General features: G+C 43.7%; 1 protein-coding gene across 1 annotated transcript in view; it reads left to right on the top strand.

Annotated features, from left to right (window-relative positions):
• LOC132502401 (PRAME family member 8-like) overlaps positions 1-20,289 on the top strand; it is a 36,933-nt gene that overhangs the window by 4,648 nt on the left and 11,996 nt on the right. Inside the window, exons 2-5 of the mRNA XM_060118290.1 lie at positions 14,676-14,738; positions 15,742-16,061; positions 16,492-17,064; positions 18,197-18,537. Of these exons, the coding sequence (XP_059974273.1) occupies positions 14,676-14,738; positions 15,742-16,061; positions 16,492-17,064; positions 18,197-18,537 (1,297 nt within the window). The remainder of the gene's footprint in view (positions 1-14,675; positions 14,739-15,741; positions 16,062-16,491; positions 17,065-18,196; positions 18,538-20,289) is intronic.

Genomic DNA, 20,289 nt, shown 5'->3' on the forward strand with positions numbered 1-20,289 from the left:
GTGTCTTCTGCTGGTATCCTGTTTCCTAACCTCTGAACATTGTCCAACAGCAAACAGGGAGACTGGGAAATATGCATCAGGTCATGTCACAACCCTACTCACAAACTTTAGGTGGTCCCTTAGCAATCCCCTGCCTGGGTGGTCTCACTCCACCTCTCCAGCCTCCTCTCCCTGGCTTCCCCAAAGTTCAAGGCAATGCAACTTATCTCACCTTCCTCTAGGGATCCTGCACAGAAGCCGATTCTGGGCCCACAGTGCTCCCTGGTAGCTGGAGATGCAAGATCCTCTGGACAGCTGGGCAAGGGGTGAGGCCTGGTGGAAGCCCTGTGGAAGGACAGGACCCTGGATTTGAAAAAAGTCTTGGAAGAGGAAAAGCTTAGGAGAAGATCAAGAGTGTTAAACTTATAGAGGAAAGTCTAATTGAGTCCCCTCTGGGATGGCCCTGCTTCCTAGGTTATAGAAATGGAGTTGGGACAAGAATGCAGGTGACCTCAGGATGGGCCTAAAGCTGGACTCCAGAACCTCCCATCAGACCTTTGGCCAAGTCTGTGCAGGAGGAGAAGCTAAGCAACCTGGGTCGTGGACCCTGAGTCTTCTCCTTCCTGCAGGTTCCTCTCTTCTGTGGGCAGAGGCCAGGTGTGAGGGGCTCCTGGAGAGAGAGGTGGCATAAGAGCTACACAGGGGGTCAGTGACAGTAACAGGAGTGGGAGATGGGAGTTTGAGGTGACTCAGCCCTGAGGACAATCTTGCAGTGTCCCAGTCCTCCCCAAGTTTCTACTTTTCCAAGATGAAGAGTTGTGTCCTGAGAACATGGGTGGGGAGAGTTTGGAGGTGGCCTCTGTGACTGTTCACAGTGAGAACCAGGGGTGCCGGGGAGGATATTCCAGTTATAGAGACAAGGGCTTGTGCTTCTATTCAAACATTCAGGGGACATCATTTACTTCCCAAGATCCCTGTGACTTTTGTTGACTTTTATTATTTATTTATTTATTTAGTGGTGCTCTAGGTGACAGTGGGTTTTCCAAGAGTAAAGCACAGTAATGAAATGGCAGCACAGATGACCAGTTCAGCCACTGCTGGGCTGGGTGTGCAGCTCAACATCAGAGCCAGGGGATGGCACAAAATCTCTTGGGCCCCACCCTTCAGGAGAAGCTACTCTGCACCCCAGACCCCAAGTTCTCTGTCTGGTTTGCCTTATCCTACAGAAAACATACTTCAGGTTTACCTGCATACTGTATTTCTTTACACTCTGCCTATTTGCAGGGGACTGCATGTTTCTGACCTCACAATTCATACTAAATATCTTTCTGGCAAAACAGTCATGCAGATGGCCAACAAGTACTGAAAAGATCAGCATCGCTAATCAGAGAAATGCAAATAAAAAACACAAGGAGACATCACTTCACACCCTTTAGAATGGCTGTCATCAGAAGTACAAGAGATAACAAGTGTTGAGGAAGGTGTGGAGAAAAGGGAACCCTTGTGCACTGCTGTTGGGAATGTAAGCTGGTGCAGCCACTGTGGCAAACAGTATGGAGGTTCCTCAAGAAAGTAAAAATAGAACTACCGTAAGATCCAGCAATTCTAATTCTGGGTAAATGTTGAAGGAAATGAAATCATGTCCTCAAAAAGATATCTGCAGCCCAAAGTTCACTGCAGCATTATTTACAATAGGCAAGACATGGAAAAAACCTAAGTGTCCCTCAATGGATGATGGAGAAAATGTGATATATCTATACAGAAATATGTATATATGCATATATATGTATGTATGTATACATATATATAAATATATATGTATATATATTATACCATAAAAAGAAGGAAATCCTACCATATTCCAGAAAAAGGATGGGCTTTGAGGGCATTATGATAAATGAAATATATCAGAGAAAGATAAATACTGTATGGGACTTCCCCGGTGGTGCAGTGGTAAATCTGCCTGCCAATGCAGGGGACATGGGTTCGAGCCCTGGTTGGGGAAGACCCACATGCTGCGGAGCAACTAAGCCTGTGCTCCAGAACTACTGAGCCTGCGCCTAGAGCCCGTGCTCTGCAACAAGAGACGCCACTGCGATGGGAAGCCTGCACACCACAATGAGGAGTAGCCCCCATTCGCCGCAACTAGAGAAAGCCCGTGCGCAGCAACGAAGACCCAACACAGCCAAAAATAAATAAATACATTTATTAAAAAAAAGAGAGAAATACTGTATGTTCTCATTTATATATGGAATCTAAAAAAAGTCAACTCGTCTTTTTTCTTTCTTCAATGAAAACTTCTTTAACTCTGTCTCTTTATTTCTCCAATTCACTGTATGATTGCTCTTGATTTTCTAAAATGATGATGCCTTTATTTTCATCACTGATAGAAAAAGCTCAATAAAATACATAAAAGTTGAGTGGAAATATAAAGAGAATTCCTAGAACTTTATGATCACTGGTGCTTTCATCCTAATGATCACCTTCTGGACATCTCAGCCTGCTGATTGAAGATGATCACAAATACGAATTACATCATTCTGTTACTACCCAGTTTCATTTGCCCCATGGTCAGCAAGCCAAAGGCCAAGATTCTGAGGTTTGCAGTTGGGAGAGGCCTTATTTACAAGGGAGCCAAGAAAGGAGACAGGAGAACACATCTGAGATTTTCCTCTTCAAAGGCAAAGGAGCAGGGATATTTATGGGTGAACAGTATAGGGAAGTAGAGGTGCAGGGAAAGTTGATTCAAGGCAGGAAAATGGTGAGGTAATAGATGTTCTGTGCATGCTTGTCTGAGTTACATGCTTTTTCGTGGAAAACATGTTCAGAAGATGGTGGCATTAGCATGATCTGAGGATGGCGTTTTTGGCTTTCTCATGTAAAAATGTCATACTCTGTACACTCAAGCAGGTCCAGTTGAATGGTCGCTGGTATTGACTGATTTGAACTGGGCAAGACTAGATGCATGACCTGAAAAAAACAACTTAAAAATTATTGATATAGTGAACCATATGTCAGAGGTGTTATCTTTAGCGGGTGGCTAAAAGAATCTTGTAATATATTGTCTAAGATAGGGGAAGCTTACAGGGTATGCAATTCCCAGGAACAATGAAGGCGGCTTGACAGATGAAGACAGGTTACAAGAGGAGGGTTTTAAACAAGCTGTTCCCTTCTCTGCTGTTCTGTGAGACAAACTAAAGTTAACAGTTTCTGTTAACCCTATGACTTGGGTTTCAATTCCACAAGGATGGAGCCCATGTAACCCTTACTTCCTAAACTCCACCTAGGCCTAGTGGAATCCCAGGAATATAATAATCATTTGTAAGACATGACCTGAAATAATGAATGAAAGGGTGATTGTTATAAGCATAGGAAATTTTATACAAGGACAGATTACGTGATAAAGTCAATCATGTGACCTGTATGTATTTTACATTAACCTACTATGTTCAGTACCGCCTTTTTTTTTATTAGTTTCTGCTTTATAACAAAGTGAATCAGTCATACATATATATCTGTTCCCACATCCCTTCCCTCATGCATCTCCCTCCCTCCCACCCTCCCCATCCCAACCCTCCAGGCAGTCACAAAGCACCGAGCTGATCTCCCTGTGCTCTGCGGCTGCTTCCCACTATCTATCTACCTTACGTTTGGTAGTGTATATATGTCCATGCCTCTCTTTCGCTTTGTCACAGCTTACCCTTTCCCCTCCCCATATCCTCAAGTCCATTCTCAAGTAGGTCTGTGTCTTTATTCCCGTTTTACCCCTAGGTTCTTCATGACATTTTTTTTAAAATTCCGTATATATGTGTTAGCATACGGTATTTGTCTTTCTCTTTCTGACTTACTTCACTCTGTATGACAGACTCTAGGTCTATCCACCTCATTACAAATAGCTCAGTTTCGTCTCTTTTTATGGCTGAGTAATATTCCATTGTATATATGTGCCACATCTTCTTTATCCATTCATCCGATGATGGACACTTAGGTTGTTTCCAGCTCCGGGCTATTGTAAATAGAGCTGCAATGAACATTTTGGTACATGTCTCTTTTTGAATTATGGTTTTCTCAGGGTATATGCCCAGTAGTGGGATTGCTGGGTCATATGGTAGTTCTATTTGTAGTTTTTTAAGGAACCTCCATACTGTTCTCCATAGTGGCTGTACCAAGTCACATTCCCAGCAGCAGTGCAAGAGTGTTCCGTTTTCTCCACACCCTCTCCAGCATTTATTGTTTCTAGATTTCTTGATGATGGCCATTCTGACTGGTGTGAGATGATATCTCATTGTAGTTTTGATTTGCATTTCTCTAATGATTAATGATGTTGAGCATTCTTTCATGTGTTTGTTGCCAGTCTGTATATCTCCTTTGGAGAAATGCCTATTTAAGTCTTCTGCCCATTTTTGGATTGGCTTGTTTGTTTTTTTGCTATTGAGCTGCATGAGCTGCTTATAAATTTTGGAGATGAATCCTTTGTCAGTTGCTTCATTTGCAAATATTTTCTCCCATTCTGAGGCTTGTCTTTTCGTCTTGTTTATGGTTTCCTTTGCTGTGCAAAAGCTTTGAAGTTTCATTAGGTCCCATTTGTTTCTCTTCGTTTTTATTTCCATTTCTCTAGGAGGTGGGTCCAAAAGGATCTTGCTGTGATTTATGTCATAGAGTGTTCTGCCTATGTTTTCCTCTAAGAGTTTGATAGTGTCTGGCCTTACATTTAGGTCCTTAATCCATTTTGAGCTTATTTTTGTGTATGGTGTTAGAGAATGATCTAATCTCATACTTTTACATGTCCCTGTCCAGTTTTCCCAGCACCACTTATTGAAGAGGCTGTCCTTTCTCCACTGTACATTCCTGCCTCCTTTATCAAAGATAAGTTGACCATATGTGTGAGGGTTTATCTCTGGGCTTTCTATCCTGTTCCATTGATCTATCTTTCTGTTTTTGTGCCAGTACCACACTGTCTTGATTACTGTAGCTTTGTAGTATAGTCTGAAGTCAGAGAGCCTGATTCCTCCAGCTCCGTTTTTCGTTCTCAAGATTGCTTTGGCTATTCGGGGTCTTTTGTTTTTCCAAACAAATTTTGAAATTTTTTGTTCTAGTTCTGTGAAAAATGCCAATGGTAGTTTGATAGGGATTGCATTGAATCTGTAGATTGCTTTGGGTAGTAGAGTCATTTTCACAATATTGATTCTTCCAATCCAGGAGCATGGTATATCTCTCCATCTATTTGTATCATCTTTAATTTCTTTCATCAGTGTCTTATAATTTTCTGCATACAGGTCTTTTGTCTCCTTAGGTAGGTTTATTCCTAGATATTTTATTCTTTTTGTTGCAATGGTAAATGGGAGTGTTTTCTTGATTTCATTTTCAGATTTTTCATCATTAGTGTACAGGAATGCCAGAGATTTCTGTGCATTAATTTTCTATCCTGCTACTTTACCAAATTCATTGATTAGCTCTAGTAGTTTTCTGGTAGCATCTTTAGGATTCTCTATGTATAGTATCATGTCATCTGCAAACAGTGACAGCTTTACTTCTTCTTTTCCAATTTGGATTCCTTTTATTTCCTTTTCTTCTCTGATTGCTGTGGCTAAAACTTCCAAAACTAGGTTGAATAAGAGTGGTGAGAGTGGGCAGCCTTGTCTTGTTCCTGATCTTAGTGGAAATGGTTTCAGTTTTTCACCATTGAGGACAATGTTGGCTGTGGGTTTGTCATATATGGCCTTTATTATGTTGAGGAAAGTTCCCTCTATGCCTACTTTCTGCAGGGTTTTTATCATAAATGAGTGTTGAATTTTGTCGAAAGCTTTCTCTGCATCTATTGAGATGATCATATGGTTTTTCTCCTTCAATTTGTTAATATGGTGTATCACATTGATTGATTTGCATATATTGAAGAACCCTTGCATTCCTGGAATAAACCCCACTTGATCATGGTGTATGATCCTTTTAATGAGCTGTTGGATTCTGTTTGCTAGTATTTTGTTGAGGATTTTTGCATCTATGTTCATCAGTGATATTGGCCTGTAGTTTTCTTTCTTTGTGACATCCTTGCCTGGTTTTGGTATCAAGGTGATGGTGGCCTCATAGAATGAGTTTGGGAGTGTTCCTTCCTCTGAAATTGTTTGGAAGAGTTTGAGAAGGATGGGTGTTAGCTCTTCTCTAAATGTTTGATAGAATTCGCCTGTGAAGCCATCTGGTCCTGGGCTTTTGTTTGTTGGAAGATTTTTAACCACAGTTTCAATTTCAGTGCTTGTGATTGGTCTATTCATATTTTCTATTTCTTTCTGATTCAGTCTTGGCAGGTTGTGCATTTCTAAGAATTTGTCCATTTCTTCCAGGTTGTCCATTTTATTGGCATAGAGTTGCTTGTAGTAATCTCTCATGATCTTTTGTATTTCTGCAGTGTCAGTTGTTACTTCTCCTTTTTCATTTCTAATTCTATTGATTTGAGTCTTCTCCCTTTTTTTCTTGATGAGTCTGGCTAATGGTTTATCAATTTTGTTTATCTTCTCAAAGAACCAGCTTTTACTTTTATTGATCTTTGCTATCGTTTCCTTCATTTCTTTTTCATTTATTTCTGATCTGATCTTTTTGATTTCTTTCCTTCTGCTAACTTTGGGGGTTTTTTGTTCTTCTTTCTCTAATTGCTTTAGGTGCAGGGTCAGGTTGTTTACTCGAGATGTTTCCTGTTTCTTAAGGTGGGATTGTATTGCTATAAACTTCCCCCTTAGAACTGCTTTTGCTGTGTCCCCTAGGTTTTGGGTCATCGTGTCTCCATTGTCATTTGTTTCTAGGTATTTTTTTTATTTCCTCTTTGATTTCTCCAGTGATCATTTCATTATTGAGTAGTGTATTGTTTAGCCTCCATGTGTTTGTATTTTTTACAGATCTTTTCCTGTAATTGATGTCTAGTCTCATAGCATTGTGTTCGGAAAAGATACTTGATACAATTTCAATTTTCTTAAATTTACCAAGGCTTGATTTGTGACCCAAGATATGATCTATCCTGGAGAATGTTCCATGAGCACTTGAGAAAAATGTGTATTCTGTTGTTTTTGGATGGAATGTCCTATAAATATCAATTAAGTCCATCTTGTTTAATGTATCATTTAAAGCTTGTGTTTCCTTATTTATTTTCATTTTGGATGATCTGTCCATTGGTTAAAGTGGGGTGTTAAAGTCCCCTACTATGAGTGTGTTACTGTCGATTTCCCCTTTTATGGCTGTTAGTATTTGCCTTATGTATTGAGGTGCTCCTATGTTGGGTGCATAAATATTTACAATTGTTGTATCTTCTTCTTGGATCGATCCCTTTATCATTATGTAGTGTCCTTCTTTGTCTCTTCTAATAGTCTTTATTTTAAAGTCTATTTTGTCTGATATAAGAATTGCTACTCCAGCTTTCTTTTGATTTCCATTTGCATGGAATATCTTTTTCCATCCCCTTACTTTCAATCTGTATGTGTCTCTAGGCCTGAAGTTGGTCTCTTGTAGACAGCATATATATGGGTCTTGTTTTTGTATCCATTCAGCCAATCCGTGTCTTTTGGTGGGAGCATTTAATCCATTTACATTTAAGGTAATTACTGATATGTATGTTCCTATTCCCATTTCCTTAATTGCTTTGGGTTCGTTATTGTAGGTATATTCCTTCTGTTGTGTTTCTTTCCTAGAGAAGTTCCTTTAGCATTTGTTGTAAAGCTGGTTTGGTGGTGCTGAACTCTCTCAGCTTTTGCTTGTCTGTAAAGGTTTTAATTTCTCCATCAAATCTGAATGAGATCCTTGCTGGGTAGAGTAATCTTGGTTGCAGGTTTCTGTCCTTCATCACTTTAAGTATGTCCTGCCACTCTCTTCTGGCTTGTAGAGTTTCTGCTGAGAGATCAGCTGTTAACCTGATGTGGATTCCCTTGTGTGTTATTTGTTTTTTTTCCCTTGATGCTTTTAATATGATTTCTTTGTGTTTAATTTTTGACAGTTTGATTAATATGTGTCCTGGCATATTTCTCCTTGGATTTATTCTGTATGGGACTCTGTGCCTCCTGGACTTGATTAACTATTTCCTTTCCCATATTAGGGAAGTTTTCAACTATAATCTCTTCAAATATTTTCTCAGTCCCTTTCTTTTTCTCTTCTTCTTCTGGAACCCCTATAATTCGAATGTTGGTGCATTTAATGTTGTCCCAGAGGTCTCTGAGACTGTCTTCTGTTCTTTTCATTCTTTTTTCTTTATTTTGCTCTGCATCAGTTATTTCCACTATTTTATCTTCCACCTCACTTATCCGTTCTTCTGCCTCAGTTATTCTGCTATTGACCCCATCTAGAGTATTTTTCATTTCATTTATTGTGTTTTTAATTGATGCTTGATTCATCTTTAGTTCTTCTAGGTTCTTGTTAACTGTTTCTTGCATTTTGTCTATTCTATTTCCAAGATTTTGGATCTTGGAAATAGAATCTTGGATCATCTTTACTATAATTATTCTGAATTCTTTTTCAGGTAGACTGCCTATTACCTCTTCATTTGTTAGGTCCGGTAGGTTTTTATCTTGCTCCTTCACCTGCTGTGTGTTTTTGTGTCTTCTCATTTTGCTTATCTTACTGTGTTTGGGGTCTCCTTTTTGCAGGCTGCAGATTCGTAGTTCCCATTGTTTTTGGTGTCTGTCCCCAGTGGCTAAGTTTGTTTCAGTAGGTTGTGTAGGCTTCCTGGTTGGGGGGGGGACTAGTGCCTGTGTTCTGGTGGTTGAGGCTCCATCTTGTCTTTCTGGTGGACAGGTCCACGTCTGGTGGTGTGTTTTGGGGTGCCTGTGGCCTTATTATGTTTTTAGGCAGCCTCTCTGCTAATGGGTGGGGTTGTGTTCCTGCCTTGTTAGTTGCTTGGCATAGGGTGACCAGCACTGTAGCTTGCTGGTCGTTGACTGAAGCTGGGTGCTGGTGTTGAGATGGAGATCTCTGGGAGATTTTCGCCGCTTGATATTATATGGAGCTGGGAGGTCTCTTGTGGACCAGTGTCCTGAAGTTGGCTCTCCCACTTCAGAGGCACAGCACTGACTCCTGGCTGCAGCACCAAGAGCCTTTCATCTGCCCGGCTCAGAATAAAAGGGAGAAAAAGTAGAAAGAAAGAATTAGTAGAAGAAAGAAAGAGAGAGGGAAAGAAAGGAAGGAAGAAAGAAAGAAAGAAAGGAGGGAGGGAGGGAGGAAGGATGGAAAGAAAGAAAGAAAGGAGGGAGGGAGGGAGGAAGGAAAGAAAAAGAAAGAGTGAAAGGAAGAAGGGAGGGAGGGAGCGAGGAAGGAAAGAAAAAGAAAGAGTGAAAGGAAGAAGGGAGGGAGGGAGCGAGGAAGGAAAGAAAAAGAAAGAGTGAAAGGAAGAAGGGAGGGAGGGAGCGAGGAAGGAAAGAAAAAGAAAGAGTGAAAGGAAGAAGGGAGGGAGGGAGCGAGGAAGGAAAGAAAAAGCAAGTGAAAGGAAGAAGGGAGGGAGGGAGGGAGGAAGGAAAGAAAGAAAGAAGGAAAGGAGGGGCGGAGGGAGGGAGGGAGTAAGGGAAGGTAGGAAAAAAAGAAAGAGCAGGTAAAGTAAAATAGAATAAAGTATGAAATATAGTAACGTTATTAAAACTAAAAAGTAATTATTGAAAAAAAAACGGACAGATAGAACCCTGGGACATATGGTGGAAGCAAAGCTATACAGAGAGAATCTTAGAAGAATACACATACACATTCACAAAAAGAGAGCAGGGGGAAAAATCAAAAATCTTGCTCTCCAAGTCCACCTCCTCAATTTGGGATAATTCGTTGTAAAAAGAGGAAAAGGGCGAGAAGTCTGAAATCTTGCTCTCTAAGTCCACCTCCTTAATTTGGGATAGTTCGTTGTAAAAAGAGGAAAAGGGGGGAAAGTCTTAAATCTTGTCCTCAAAGTCCACTTCCTCAATTTGGGATGATTCGCTGTCCATTCATGCACTCCACAGACGCAGGGCACATCAAGTGGACCGTGGAGCTTTAATCCGCTGCCTCCGAGGCTGCACAGAGAGATTTCCCTGTCTCTTCTCTGCTCTCACAGCTCCCGGGTCTCAGCCTTGGACCTGGCCCCGCCTCTGCGCGTAGGTCACCTTAGGGCGTCCGTTCTTCGCTCGGACAGGACGGGTTTAAAGGAGCCGCTGATTCGGGGGCCCTGGCTCACTCAGGCAGAGGGGAGGGAGGGGCGCGCAGTGTGAGGCGGGCCTGCGGCGGCAGAGGCCGGCGTGACGTTGCAGCAGCCCGAGGCGCTCCGTGCGCTTTCCCAGGAAAGCCGTCCCCGGGTCCCGGGACCCCGGCAGTGGCGGGGTGCACAGGCCCCCCGGAAGGCGGGGCGGACAGTGACCCGCGCTCGCACCCAGGCCCCGCGGCGGCGGCAGCAGCAGCCCCAGCGTCCCACGCCCGGCTCCGGGGTCCGCGCCTTTAGCCGCGGCTCGCGCCCGTCTCCGGCGCTTCCCCAAGCAGCCCTCTTAATGCCCTCTCCTCGCGCACCAGGAAACAAAAGGGAAGAAAAAGTCTCTTGCCTTTTCGGCAGCTCCAGACTTTTTCCCCGGACTCCCTCCGGGCTAGCCGTGGTGCACTAACCCCTTCAGGCTCTCTTCCTGCCGCCAGCCCCAGTCCTCTCCCTGCGCTCCAACTGAAAGCCGATACCCGAGCCTCAGCTCCCAGCCCCGCCCGCCCCAGTGGCCAAGCAGACAAGCCTCTCGGGCTGGTGTGTGCCTGAGGGCACTGATCCTCTGTGCCGGAATCTCTCCGCTTTGCCCTCCACACCCCTGTTGCTGTGCTCTCCTCCGCTACTCCGAAGCTTTCCCCCTCCGCCACCTGCAGTCTCCGCCCGCGAAGGGGCTTGTAGTGAGTGTGTGGAAACCTTTCCTCCTTCACGGCTCCCTCCCACTGGTGCAGGTCCCGTCCCTATCCTTTTGTCTCTGTTTACTCTTTTTTCTTTTGTCCTACCCAGGTATGTGGGGAGTTTCTTGCCTTTTGGGGGGTCTGAGGTCTTCTGTCAGCGTTCAGTAGGTGTTCTGTAGGAGTTGTTCCACGTGTAGATGAATTTCTGATGTATCTGTGGGGAGGAAGGTGATCTCCGCGTCTTACTCTTCCGCCATCTTCCTCTGGGGTCTCCAGTACCGCCTTCTTATTGTCTTTTGTATGACTTGTTCAAAAAAAAAATCATGAGCCTAAAAAGACATTAGCCTCCTGTACACTGTTTCTATCCCATGCACCTGTGTTTTAGTTGATTCAGGCTATTATAACACAATATCATAGACCGGGTGGCGTAAACAAAGAAAATTTATTTCTTACAATTCTGGAGCCTGGAAACCTTAGATTATGGAGGCAGCATGGTCGGGTTGTGGAGGGAGCTAGCTTCCTAGTTTCCTCACATGGTGGGGCATGGGGGATCTCAGCTCTCTTCATTCCCTTCTAAGGGCACTAAACCTATCATGGGGCTCCATCTCCATGACGTCCTCCAAACCTAGTTACCTTCTAAGGGACCACCACCAAATGCCATCACATTGGGGATTAAAGCTTCAAGATATGAATCTGTGTGGTGTGTGTGGCGGGGGGCATGGCCGGTGGAGTAGGGGATGGAGAACAAACATTCAGTTCATAGCAACCCATCACTGTAAAGAGAACAAGACCCCAGTGGACCAATCAGCATTCCAGCAGCCATCCTCCTTTGGAGGCCATCCTCAAGCCTCCTGTAAACTGCCAAGGCTATGGGGACTCCTGTGTCTTTCCGGCTCTGTGGGTCTCCAACACGACTGCTCTGTCCAGGCCAAGATGCAGGTTATGCTCTCTCCCTTCTTGCTCCCTTGTCCACTGACAACATTATCTCCAGACACCCATGACAGTGGGTGTGAGACTGTTAATCAGATCATGGAAATCTTTCAAAGGATCCCCTCTTCATCCCAACTCCCACGTGACCTGCCTGTGCTCTCCCTGTCTAGCATCAGTGACTTTCACCTGTTCTCAAGTTGGCCACACACTTCACTAACTTAGCGTTTGCACAGTCCACCCAGTGCCCCAACACAGTCCCCTCAAATGAAAAAGTTCTTTGTTTGACCAAAATTTATTCAAGCTCCTGAATCCTCTCCTGGGACTGTCTGTGTACTTCCTTGTAAAGTCTAGTTTCAATAAGAAGCATAAGTCAGTTCAGCAAGAATCCCCATTCTTGATATCTGATGACCCCAAAAATCTGATCAAATTTCCTCACTGCCCACTATTGATATCAGATCATGCTGGGCTGCCTTTAGCAAGAAACCTGTTACATTGGTTCAGCCAGAATCCCTCCCAGACTTTATTAATTTACCAGCCAGTAACCCCCCTGCTTTTTGGATGTGAATCCCTATTCCTATCTGTTGAAGTTTGAATGAAGCCAAGTCACATGCTGGAGTATCTTTTCCTCTATTGTCATAGTCCTGAATAAAATTTGCCTTCACCATGTAAACTTGTGTCTGTCTCTGATTTCCTTCTGACACATCTCCCTCAACAGATTACTGCTCAGGCAGGAAACCTCCTTCTGATTATCCCACAAATGCCCACAAATCCGACAATGACCCACTTGGAGTCTAGCCACTTTTGTTATTTTCCATATCAACCCTCGAGCTTTTTTCAGAGAATTAGTTTCAACTTCTCACTTTAAAACAATGGCCTTTTTGGACCTCATAGAAACTGCCATCCTGTAGAAACATCCCCAGCTTAAACTCTGCAATTTCCGCATTTCCACTAACATCATGTGAAGGCTCTCTGTCAGTCCTTTGCAACATTCAGGTTGTCTGACAATTTGAGGGGTCCTTCTGATCCTGTCACCTAATTATTCACTGCACAGAAATGGGAAGATTCCTCTACCTGGAAGAAACCTTTATTCACCAGCCTAAAAATGCGGAAAATAACAGTGATGTTTAGATTTTCTGCGAAGGTGATCTGAGGTAGTGAATAAAAAGTGTCCGCCCCATTCTTACCCAGTTTTTGTTCAATAAACAGAGATGTTTATGATTATCATTGGTACTAATCTCACTCTACCGCAGGTCTTTAATAAAAGGGATGGTTGGCCTGGAAGTTAAAATGCTTATTGAGTAGAATCCAATTTAACCCTATTTTATGCAAAGGCCATTTATACCCATGGCAGAAATGTGGTGAAAGGAATCTTCTGGAACATGACCCAGAGGGAAAACACCCTTAAAGAGTCCTTGACTTGGTGGCCAGTGCTATATAAGAATTGTTTGGGCATCAAATAAATGGGGTGGGAGAGAGGCATGGAAAATTCTTAGAGATGGAGAAAGGGTCTCCCTTTATTTGTGAACTTAAACTTCAAAAGAATCTCTGTGTGATGCAGCCCAGGTAGGAGTCATCCCTGAATGTGGTAGAACCTTAAACACCAAATAGAAGAGCAAAAAATTTCTCTCTTTATGAAGAGAAAAGAATTTTATTTCTGTGCCTAATGGTGTCTCCTTGTTCAGAATCTGTCTTGAACTTAGCGAAGTTTGAGAAAACAGTAATTATCTAAATACATTTGCAAAGTGGCCAATGGGATTATGGTTCGGCTTCCAATACCCAGGAAAATGTCTGGGGCTATTTGCCATCTGGAAAGTGTCCTCAGTGAGAAAAAAAATTAAAGAAAACCGCTCCTGGTAGCACCTGCCCCTGGATGACCATGTTATTTGCTACTGAGCCACGTTTATTTCTTCCCTGGCTCCAAGTTCCCAAAGAGCCCACAGTGCCCACCCTCAGGGACTCTCAGTCCTGGAAATGTCTGATCCCAGGACTTACATCTCTTCCTCTTCTCACATTCTTAGATTTAGTCTTTTCATGGTGTTTGCTGTGCTGATCCCAACTTTCTAGGAGGAAACACCCTCAAAGGTGACACTGTTTCCTCTGAGCTGCTCTCTCTCTCTCTTTTTTTTTTGAGCTACTCTCTTTTACTTTCCAAATATCACCCAGATAAATGTCTTTAAATCTCCATCCTCCTTAGGAGAATAAGAACTCTTTATTTTCAATTGCTGCAGTCATTCAGTGGTCCCTTCAGGAATGCTCAGCTCCAAGAGGTGAAGCCCCCACCCTTACTCCTCACTGTGATCTTGATATGTCCACCTTCACAGAAGGCTTGGCTTAAGGCTGGAAAACCAGCCACATCCACAAAAGCTCTTCCCTTGCTCCCTGAATAGGCTCATCATCTCGTATCTTTGCTACATAACATCCAAGTGACAAGTTGATACAGAAACGCGTTTATTTTGTTTACTTTGGGAACAATACCACTGTCTTAATGAAGCTGTTTTAATTCAGAGACATTTCAATAGCTTTGATATGGCCAAAGATCTCCCAATAATGATGGTTTCAAGTTATGTTTTTTTCTTGTCCGATGTCAGGAAGCAATAATCCCTTTCCTATTTGACCCCCAGGAATATAACTGGCTGTATTGGTAGAATTCAGTCAATGTTTGTGGAGTGAATTCATGAATGGGTCCTTGATTCCCCCTCCATCTTTCTTTCTGTTTCCTGAATTGTTATCTGATTCAATCAAGTAATCTGGAGAAGAATGAAGATCTAACCAGGATCAATCCAATAGGCAGTATGGAATATAATCAAGGATCCTTTTCTGATTGAGTTAGTAGTTGGCCAGAGGGATGATGGGATTAGAAAGGTGTATAAAAGCCTCAGCCTCTGAAGAAGGAATGCAGAATCTTCTGGCTCCAGAGTAACTCGCTGGAGTCTCCAAATGGTCTGAGGTCTGAGCACCCCGTCAACCCCATCATAACAGTAAGTTACCAACCTCAGCTAAGGACACCCTCTTCTTACCCATCGTTAGCTGATCTTGAAGGGTAGCATGGATCTCTGGATGGCACAGAGAGTTCTTGAAAAATCATTTTTTTTCAGATGAACACATTTCAGGTTTTGGTTTTGCCTCTCAGTGTAGTTTTGTCTAAATCTCAAATATTCTGATTTGTTCTTTGGCTTATCTCATTTTTAAATGTCCCCACCAACCAGATATTATTTTTAAAAATATTTATTTATTTATTTATTTATTTATTTATTTATTTATTTATTTATTTGGCTGAGCCAGGTCTTAGTTGCAGCACGTGGAAGCTTCGTTGCGGTATGCGGGATCTTTAGTTGCAGCATGTGGGATCTAGTTCCCTGATCAGGGATTGAACCCTGGCCCCCTGCATTGGGAGCGCAGTCTTAACCACTGGACCACCAGGGAAGTCCCTCAAGCAGATATTCTTAATAAAAAACATCTGTTTGGCATGTTATTTCTTGAAATTTAAATTTAAAATATATATTTTGTGGACAAATAGCATTCATTGTAGGAGTATCTCCTTAATCTTTACCAGCCAAGTTAACTGAGGTAACTGAGGATGTAGGCTATGTTGGCCCACCTGACACTCCTCTTCCCATAGGTTTAGGGCTCTAAGTCATGGTCTGAAAGTCTTTCCCAAATACAGATTGGAGTCAGCTTTCAGGCTCCTTGGTACCCACTTCCCAGTAGGACAGGAATTAAGCAAAGCAGTGGATGGAGCTGAATGAGCTAGTGGTTGCCTTTCCTCCTCATTGGTACTTGTGAGATGTTTGTTCTGGATCCAGTAGGGAACAAGTTATAGTTTTCTGCCCCCTGAGTCCACAGTGTAATATGGGCTAATTGAGGCACTTCCGCCTCTGCCAGAGCAGTGACCTTGGCCTGAGTAGGTACTTCTGAAGGTTTGGGAGACAGTCTGAGGTGTGCTCCTGCTTGGCCTGAAATCGATGCTTTGTTCCCTGGCAGTTTCCACAGGATTCCTTTTGCAGCAGAGTCAGGATGAGTGTCCAGACCCCACCCAGACTCCTGGACCTGGCGGGAACAAGCCTGCTGAGGGATGAGGCCTCAGCCATTTCTGCTGTGGAAGATCTGCCCACTGAGCTCTTCCCACCACTGTTCATGGAGGCCTTCCATGGGAGACACATCGAGACCCTGAAGGCCATGGTGCAAGCCTGGCCCTTTGTCCGCCTGCCTCTGGGGGACCTGATAGACATGCCTCATGTGGGGCCCTTACAAGCAGTGCTGGAAGCACTTGATGTCCTACTTGCCCAGAAGGTTCGCCCTAGGTGAGTCTGATTTGCATAGCCTGGTAAAATCCTGGGCCTCCTGGAAGAGACAGGTGGGATGAGGGAAAGTAGATGGACAAGAGATGGACAAGAGGGTTCTGATGATGACAGTGAGGGAGTTCAGAGACCTTGGCTCACTATGGGAAATGCCTTCCTGATATGTAAGGGTACCTAAGATGCAAGGGGGGTTGAAAGAACATGCCCCATCTCCTTCCTGTGACGCTTAACAGTACTAGAAGTGAAGAACTAGAAAGGGGGGGAAGGGAAAGGGAGACGGAGGAAAGTGAGGCAGAGAGGGAAGAGTGGGAGTCAGCAGGTGATGACAGGAATGTGAAATAAAAACACAGGTGGACAGTCTGTTGTCAATTCTGAGACAGTGGTTTTATTCTGTGTGGATTTTAATGCACCCCCACTAATCTGTTCCTCATAGGAGGTGCAAACTGCTAGTGCTGGATTTACGGGATACTGGCCAGATCTTCTGGAGCATGTGGGCTGGAGCCAGCACTCACAGGTGCTCAAGCTCAAGAATGGTACCAGTGGCTGAGCACAGGTCAATGACAAAGCAGCCCTTGGCTCCCTTGGAGGTGTTCATAGAACTTTGTCTGAAGAAAAAGACCCTGGATAATTTCCTCACCTACCTCATCAGGTGGGTGGAGCAGAGAAAAGCTTCCATACACCTGTGCTGTAAGAAGCTGAAGATTGTTTCAATGCCCATGGAAAATATCATGAAGGTCCTGAGTATGGTGCAACTGGACTGTATCCAGGAGGTGCAAGTGAATTGCACCTGGCATCTGTCCACCCTGGCCATGTTTGCTCCTCTCCTGGGCCAGATGGGTAATGTGCAGAGACTCCTTCTCTCCCCCATTCTTGTGTCTGCCTTTGAGGAGCAGGAACAGCAACACATTGTCCAAATTACCTCTCAGTTCCTCAGGCTGCACCACCTCCGGGATCTCTATATGGAATCTCCCTCTTTCCTTGAAGGCTGCCTGGACCAGATGCTTAGGTGAGAGTGGGCCACTGACCAGGTAACAGTGAACACAACACTAGAATGTCATGTGAACTGTGCCATTTGCTGCTCTATCTTGAAGTGTGGTATCCCATAACCACACAAATCAAGGTAGAGGAACAAACTGCTATAGAGGTTCTGTAATGGGACACCATAGTAGAAAGCTATAGATCATAGGGTTAGGATCCAGTGAGGGTGGACATAGGTTCTTCCTTAGAAAGAGTTATCTATGTCAGATGGCTTAGGAAATTAGGTAAGTGAAGAGGGCATTAAAGACGGGAAACTACCTCAGACTCAAGCAATTCTAAAGAGAAGCTCTGGGGAATTCCCTGGTGGTCCAGTTGTTAGAACTCTGCACTTTCATGGCTGAGGGCTTGGGAAACTGCCATCCCACAAGCTGCGTGGCAGAAAGAGAGAGAAAGAGAGAGAGAATCTCTGTGTTTACCTGGTTTGTGAACACAGTGAGCTTGTCTGAAATTCCCAGTCTCTAAAAGGCTGTCTTCTGCTCCAGAAAATTAATATTTAAGAAATGCATGATTCTGAGAAGATGGCAGTGGAGCAGCAGCCACAGATAATAGAAAGTGGAAGGTGGTTTGCAGATGATGCAGGGGTGTAAGTGAGCCCCTGCAGACTGGCAACCCCTGTTGATGATGTGGTATCTTGTCCAGTTTGATTCTCTATACATGTCTCCCACCGGCCTCAACTGGCCCAGAGATACAGGTGCCTAGGACTTAAGCATGGTCTGAAAGAAGCCTGAGTTGGAAGCATTTTATATTTTCTCTCCCGATATTCAAATTCAGTGATGCCCACACTTGATTGAGACTCAGTGTTAGGCTCTCTGCTGAGTAGGTTCTAGTGCATTTCATTATCTTCATTCATCATTTAAAATAGGTGAAGTAAGTTTCACCCGGCTTGACCCATGATGAAAGAGAGCTTTCAAGATACTGTAAAGTTGACCCACTCACACAAAGAAGATTACAGGAGTCAGTCTAAAATGAGACTGGTCATTCTAGGTATTGACCTTCTTAAGGCAGTTAGTAGGACCTTGACTTTGGGCAAATCAACTATCTGCCAACTTTAGCCCATGCCACCCTGGTTTCTCAGACCTAATTGATTGTTTTCCCCCCAGATGCCTGAAGACCCCCTTGGACAACCTCTCAATAACTAACTGCCGGCTTACAGATTCAGACTTGATCCATCTGTCCCAGTGCCCAAACATCCGTCAGCTAAAAGGCCTGGATCTGAGTGGTGTCACACTGACCGACTTTAGTCCTGAGCTCCTCAAAGTTCTCCTGGAGCAAGTTGCAGCCTCCCTCCAGGAACTGAACTTAGAGCAGTGTGGGCTCAGTGACTTTCAACTTGAGTCCATCCTGCCTGTCCTGAGCCACTGTTCCCAGCTCAGGACCTTAAGCCTGTGTGGGAACCTCCTCTCTATGACCATCATGGAGAAGCTGCTGTGTCACACCACTGGTATGCCCCATTTAAGAGATGAGTTTTATCCTGCCCCTCAGGAAAGTTACAGCCCTCATGGAGCTCTCCACCTGGGCAGACTTGCCCAGCTTCGGGATGAGCTAATTGAGATTATGAAGAATTTAGGATGTCCCAGGGCCATCTGGCTTAGCTCCAGCCCATGTCCTCGCTGGGGCAATAAGACATTCTATCAAGAGGAGCCCTTTCTATACCACTGCTATATCTCTGCCTAGTTGGGTGCATCTGTCAAAAGCTTTCTTCTGGGCATTTGGAAATAAAAATCTAGACAATAGATGCATCATGAAAGGAAAACAGACCTGTGATTTCAGATATCAGCTCCATGTGAATGGGAAAAGGAAAGGTGATCCAGGACAGGTGTAGGATTGTACTGGAAATGTAGATGCTGGGAGGTGAGGGGACTTTCAGGGCCATGTGCTTATAGCATCAGAAATATGAATCTAAATTTCTGGATGGAAATTTGGGCTGGAGACACACATGTTGGCATTATCCCTGGGCGGGGGGTGATTATAAAGAAATGGTCAGAAATAAAGAGACCTTCAGTGTAAATGGACTAATGTCCTCCATGGTATATTATCCTGTTTTCACCTCAGTAATCTCCAGTTACTGATAAAAGAAAATGCACCAAATGTTCTATGATTGGGAACCCTACTATTCCCATCAGTTCTCTCTTCTGTCTTGGACATCTTTGACCTCCTTACATAATTCTGTGGCTGTTCAGTTGGTTAATACACACAACAAGGGAAAAATACTCAGTGGTCAATGATGAGCTCTTGACAGGGCCCTCACTGCTGACTCAGGCCATGACCCTGGACATGAGCAGTCCTCATAGTTCTTTAAGTGGGTCCATTAGTCCCAGTTCCTGGCCTTCGTGTGTGCTGGGACAGGGCTTCACTACACAAGTTAAGACCTCCAGTTCTGGAAGGGGTCGTCCACACTGCAGATGGCCCAAAGTCTCCTGTCCTTGTCAACCCATGCTTGTCATGAGGAGGTAGTGGTCCTCCTTGAATTAAACTAGTTGTGACCAGTAAAGACATACAATTTCTTTTTAGCATAATACTAAAATCATACGGGCATATAACAGGGTTTTAGTATTTCCAAACCACATTAAGAAATTATATCCTTTTGTAGGGTTACGTCATGTCATTGAAAGACTGACATTAATCCTATAACACCTACTATCTCTCCCTACCAGGGAAGACTAGTATAGCATGCTTTATTATCAACATATCAGCATGTATAAAAAAACACCTTCTATATACATCATATAACTCATAGTCAACCTTCCCTACCCTCAGTTCCACATCCTCAGATTCAACCAACTGCAGATGGTGTAGGGCTACATTTATTATAGAAAAATATCCGCGGGTAAGTGGATCTGAGAAGTTCAAAGGTATGTTGTTCAAGAGTCATCTGTATATACAGATATATATTAAGAGGGATTTATTATGGGGATGGATTTACATGGTTACAGAGACGGAGGTCTCACAGTCTGAAAGCTAGAGTACGAGCAAAGACAGTTTTATAACTCAGGCCAAAGCTTAGGGCTGAAAACTGGGGGAGCTGATGATGTAACTCCAAGTGTGAGGCTAAAGGCTTGAGAACCAGGGGGCCACTCATGTAAGTCATGGAGTCTCAAGTCTCAAGAGCCAAAAGCTGTTATGTTCATGGTCAAGAAGAGAAAGAGGGAGAGAAGAGTGTCTTGTTCACTCAGGGCCCCAAGATATTGGCTGA

Source organism: Mesoplodon densirostris, chromosome 2 (genome assembly GCF_025265405.1).
Source record: "Mesoplodon densirostris isolate mMesDen1 chromosome 2, mMesDen1 primary haplotype, whole genome shotgun sequence".
Classification (NCBI taxonomy): Eukaryota; Metazoa; Chordata; class Mammalia; order Artiodactyla; family Ziphiidae; genus Mesoplodon; species Mesoplodon densirostris.